Source organism: Brassica oleracea, chromosome C4 (assembly GCF_000695525.1).
Source record: "Brassica oleracea var. oleracea cultivar TO1000 chromosome C4, BOL, whole genome shotgun sequence".
Lineage (NCBI taxonomy): Eukaryota > Viridiplantae > Streptophyta > Magnoliopsida > Brassicales > Brassicaceae > Brassica > Brassica oleracea.
In genome coordinates, this window is record NC_027751.1 from 18674899 (window position 1) to 18680927 (window position 6029).

Sequence of the window (6029 nt, forward strand, 5' to 3'; positions counted from 1 at the left end):
TATAAGCCAATTTTTGTATCTGTCTCCCACGCCAAGTCCTGCAACAACAAAAAGCGAGTATGTATACAATATTATACATTGAAATAGCATAAGTCAATTCTATCTAGGATAAGAAAAACAACATAAAAAAGATACCAATATTATAAATTGCAATAGATAATATTATACATAATACAGACTCCAGAGAAACAAATACAGACTTGACCAAAAGCATTAACTGAAACTCATACATAAAATAAGAGAAGGTAAAGATCCATAAACTCAAACTAAGCAACCAACATATCATTAATGAGCTTGTTTTTCAAAGCAATCTCTGGTTCAGTTAATGGCTCTGTCTTGGTAATTAGGGAGTCAAGCAATTTGTGCTTGTTAAGCTTCTCTTTCAATTCAAAATCCTTTTGCTTGATCTCCCACATGTTCTGAAAGTCAACACACAGCTTCCCTTCTGCTTCAGAAGTCTTACCCTTGCTCACAGCCGGTTTACTTTTGCCCTTCGCAGCTTTGACACCAGCCTGCCGTGCCATGCCTTCATCTCCTCCAAGGCTCCATGACACTGACGTTGATGACTGTGGTGATTGATCATCAAGCTTTCTTCTCTTAGAGTTCACATTACTCGTCAGACCTCCACACCACTTTTGATCATGCCTCAACTCAAACCATGCATGCTCAAGTGTGAATTTTCTCTTATGATCATTGAAGAAAATGTCATGAGCCATCTTTAAAACATCATCCTCACTCTGGCCACTCGATTTTTGTTTGGTTGCAGCATCATAGCAACCAACAAACTTGCACACGCCCTCATTAATCTCCCCCACCTCGATTTACAGGAAGTTGTGTCTCTCTTTTCGTAACTGCCAAGCTGTGGACTTGAACCAAAATAAGCAGCAATGCGTTTCCAAAACGCCATTGCTTTCTGCTCATTTCCCACGACAGGATCTTTGGACATGTTTAACCAAGCATAAATGAGCACCTTGTCTTCAGTTTGTGACCATTTCCACCTTTCTTTACGGTCAGACGAGATGACTTCATCTTCATTTGCATCTTCAGGGCATCCAGTACCAAATGCACGCGCATCCGAGGCAGAGACTTGAATACTTGGTTCACGAATGACATAGGAGAAGGAGGGATTTGGTTGTTGACTGTCTAGGTGATTTTGAAAGCCATAAGGTTCACTAAATGGATCCATAGCGAAGGAGAAGAAATTAAAAAAGGAGAAAGAGAGCTTCTTCTGACGAGAGAAGAGATATGAATTCCACAGAGATGAAAGAAATGTGAATTGAGAAAGGGATAGTTGGTCGGTTTTTTAAAGAAAACTTAATGAGAGTATGGGATTTGTTATCTGTAAATGCCCATCAATTTATCTACCTAATTATAAAACAACCAAAACACCTCAAAAGTCCATTTAATTCTAACGTAAACAAGGCCAATCAACGTATCTAACTAATTATAAATCAACCATAACACCTCAAAAATACATTTAATTCTAATGTTCACAATGCCCATCAATGTATTTACTCCTAAAGACCATTTAATTCCAACCTAAACAATGTCTAACACTCATTAAAGGATTGTCTCTACTTACCTCTGAACTTAAAGATAGATGGTTTGACGTCTATGTGTGACCTCTGTACCTTGCTGCTCCCTGCAAGACCTTTGTCTTCTTTATGTGTCTTCTCATTTACTGTCTCCCACGCACCTCCAACTGTTTTTCAAATCAAAACACAAGACACTTCTCACTTCAAAATTAATACAAGAAACTTGGAACAGATAAAGACAATGAAGATTTAATCAAAACACAAGATACTTGGAACAGATTAAGACAATGAACCGATTTAATCAATTAACTTGGAACAGATAAAGACAATGAAGATTTAATCAAACACACAAGAAACTTGGAACAGATTAAGACAATGAAGATTTAATCAATCAACTGTTTTGAATCAAAACCAAAGTCTACTCAAACTTCTAACTCAAGACAAAGAAGGACAACTTTGAATCATCAAATAAAACAGAGTAAAAAAATGCGATCTCTTACTCATTGTTATCGCTGTAACGGTGGTGGTACTGATGGCGCCGCCGACGATCTCCGCCGCGAAGGTCGGAGTAACCTACTCCACTCCCGACTTCAGCTCTGGATCCGTCGAAGTTTCTCCAGAAAGAATCGTAGCAAAGATCGTTTCAATGGAGATCGAGGCGGTGAGGCTTCTCGATCCGAATCCGGAGATGATTGGCGCCTTCGCCTCCACGACGGTATCTCTGTTCCTCTCTGTTCCCAGTCCACTGGTTCCGATGCTGGCTTCAGATCGTTCGCATGCGTTCGAGTGGGTAAAGCTCCATGTCCTTCCCTTCCACAATCGCACAAAGATCTCCATGATATCCGTCGAAGACGACGTGGTTTTCTCGCTGATGGGAAAGAAGACGAACAAACGGATTGAACATCATCAAGGAGATTTCGACAGAGAGAGGAGGAAGAGATGTCGTCGATGAGATCGAAGATGAAAAAAAATGAAAAAGACCAACTGGCCATGAGACCTTTCGCCTCAAATGACCCATCCAATCCACTGCTGCCACGTCAGGGTCCTTTACCACTCCTTAAATCACCAAATCAAGGAGCGCTCCTGCCTAATAAAACCATTTATGATTTAATTTTTTGCCTTAATTACTTTAGTACCTCCTCTGAGATCTACTGATGGAGGTGCTCTAAGTGTCAGCTGAGATCTTCTCTCCATGGTAATGTGTGTCGGACATATCTGATGTCATCTTTGGTACTAGCCGGCCTCGGTTTGTAGCGTCGTCGACCGATGTTCGATGATGAATGTCGGTCGATTTGTTGTTGTGTCTGTCGATCGATGACGATGCTTCTGGTCGACGGGCAATGTAACTATGTATCTCCAACAATTCCCCTTGCATAGCTTCAATCTTGGAAGTCAAAGCACTGATGCTAAGATCCATTGGGAAATAGATGTCATCACATCTCCCATCAAGCCTCTCTTCTGTAGTTTCCAGAGCTCTATAGATCCCTTCTACCAACTGATCTATCTCTTCCCTGGCGTGAAAGTTTTTTTGAGACTTCATCGTATGTGGGCGTGGTGGATCGTTGTCGACCGATGTTGGCATCTGATTGTCGATCGATGTGCGTTGACGAACGTTGATTGATGTATGTTGATCTCTGTCGATCGATGACGATCGAGAAACGTCGGTAGCATGTTGAATTCTGGCTATGTCTTGCTTCATCTCCTCCATGCAAGTAGTTAGCCAACTGATACTATCATTCAATGGATAATAGACACCATCAAGCTTCATCTGGAAAGCTTCTTTGTTCTTCTCTTGTTCGCCACAGACTCCATAGAACATCTCATTGATCTCGTCCTTGGTTTAGATATCTGGTACCAGCTTGGTCTGTGTGAATAAGTTAGCATGTTCAGGAAGACATATGTAGCTTGGCTCATCTCTCGAAGCTCTTTCCAGAACTCTTCTGATATCCATGTTGTGAAGACGAATGGTGTTTCCATCTAGATCTCTGGTGTATCCATGTTCATCTCTATAGACTCCATACTGATCCTTCTCTTCACAGTAGAATTTCCTGGTACCGTGGGAATCAAAAGCTCTTCTGCAGAATTCTGGCTGTCTGTCGACCGATGTTGGGACGTCAACGTCGATCGATGGTCGAGTGGGATGGCGAGACCTTAGTTTGAAGCTTTTGTCTATGCCACCAGCTGCGTCAGAGAACTCTTTTGTATCCTTCTGTTGGTATTCTGGAATGTTGCGTTGATGTACGAACAAATTTTCTGCTCCATTGGCTGTCTGAAGGATGTCTGCAATATCTTTTCGAGATACATTCAGTATACGTCCGTCTATTGCTCTTGCGTGGCCATCTGGGTCCCTGAAAATACCAAATTCGTCTGGAGTTAGATACTCGTTATTAAATTTATCTCTTTCGCTTACAGTGGTTTGTGGTTTGGAGCGGTTGTCGATCGATGTTTAAGGATTTATGTCGATCGATGGTGAAGGATTTATGTCGATCGATGGATGGTGTGCTCTGTCGATCGGATGCGGGTATTGTGTTCTTCCCCAAGCAGTTTCTGATCGATGTTGATCTGTTTCATCGTGTCTTTGCATGTTGAGAAGTTCCTCATATGTGAAACCTTCATGTAGTTCATCTGCTCCTGGCTCATATATTGCTGTTTCTACTGCATAGCTTTTGTGATGGTGATCATCTGCCCTACTGCCAATCGAGTAGTCTCCCTCTCTCACTCGGTTCACTTCCGCATCGAGTGATGAGTAGTTGGCGATGTCGGTCGATGCTCGTTTCCGGTTTCTCCGAGGAGGTTGAGTTTCGATCGATGGTGAGCCAAGTATGTCGATCGATGGTGCATTCCTTTTCCAAGATGAATGATGTAGAAGTGTATCCTCCTCATCAAGGATGGATTTGTACTCAGTAGCTCGTTCATCCTCATAGTTTTCATCATACTCTTCTGTATGCATGTGTTGTCTTGTGTATGCGGCAATAGTGGGGTTGTAGTAGTCGTTCTCCCAATCATCTGGACGACTATCGACCAGATGGCCACTGTCGATCGATGTTGCTGTGTGAGTCTCGATCGATGCTGAGTAGTCTGTCTCGTACTCGGCTCCACAATGGCAAGCTGCAATGATTCATGGATCATTGATTCTTTTGGAGGACATCTGTGGCTTCTTGACTGGAATGGGGTTATAGTGGGCAATAGGATCTATGAGTGTTAGACACAACTGGTTGGTTTGCAAGTTGCATATTGCTCCCACTTTTGACAAGAAGGCTCTCCCAAGTAGTAGAGAAGAGTTCCAATTTAGCTTGATATCCAGGACATGGAAATCAACTGAACTAGGGCATTACCAATCTGCACCTCTAGGTCTCTCACAATTCCTCCTGAGTTTCTCTGGGAACAATCCACAAAAGTGAACAATTCCTGCGAAGGCTCCACCTACAGACCCAGATGGTCTGCCATAACCCTAGGTAGGATGCTGACTGAAGCTCCTGTGTCGCACAAGGCATGTGGAAATTCAATACCCTTCACCGTGCATGGTATTGCAAATTGCCCAGGATCACTCTTCTTCTTCAATGTAATTCTCATCCTCATCTTCTCTCTAGGTTCACAGAACATTCTCTTGATGTCTTCTTCTTTCTCTCTAGTTTTTCTGAAGAACATCCACAATATGTGGGTATAATAGGCGTCTTCGAATGACTCACTTTCGGAAATTTTCCTTTTCCTTTTCATTAGCCCCCCTCTTCAGATGTTTCGCCACTTTTTCCTTTCTTCTCCTTAGGGTTCTTCCAGTAGGAACCCTATCCTCTTCCATAGGATCTTCTCCATCATCTGAAGGTGTCCTGACGGTCTCTGGTGGATTTTCTGAAGGTTTGGGTTTGGGCCTGAGTGCATTAAGACGTGCGACATCTATCTTTGACATCTGCACTCGGTAGGTAATAGGTGCTCGTTGATCGATAGGCGCTGGAGGTTGTCGATTGATGGCGGCCTCTCTTTGTCGATCGATGGGGGTGTCATCGCATCGAGCAATTCTGACGTTATCAGGGTTGGGCGGATGTGGGTGTTTTTCTACGAACTCCTCGTGAGTCAGAATTCTCACGGCATTGCAAGATGCGGTTGACTCTGTTGGCGATATCTGTCGATGCTCTGGAGATCCTGTCGATCGATTTGGAATGGGCGACGTCGATCGATGTTCAAAGTTGGGCGTCGATCGACACCAATGCGATCCGCCGAAACTCATCAAACTTTCCACTTCAAAATCTCCTTCTTGCAGCTTCTCTTCCTTCACCACTTGCCAAAAATCATTCTCTATGATGGCATTCACGTGGTGTTTCATCGCATCATCCCCTGCCCCTCTTGTCGAGGCTTCCTGCCTCTTGACAGCATCTCCTGTCTGCACAACCTTCATCTCCAGCTTCTTCACATGAGTACTCAAAATCTCAAACTTTGTGTTCAGGTTGGTGTAGACAGAATCAATCTTCCCATTGAAGTCCACTGTCATTCGCTGCT

The 6029-nt window shown here is 43.2% G+C and overlaps 1 protein-coding gene across 1 annotated transcript; it reads right to left on the reverse strand.

The window, feature by feature from the left end:
• Nucleotides 1-266: 266 nt before the first annotated feature.
• Nucleotides 267-716, reverse strand: LOC106338302 (glutathione S-transferase T2-like). Its single transcript, XM_013777317.1, has one exon. The coding sequence runs from the start codon at nucleotides 714-716 to the stop codon at nucleotides 267-269; it is 450 nt and encodes a 149-aa protein (XP_013632771.1).
• Between the last annotated feature and the right edge of the window lie 5313 nt (nucleotides 717-6029).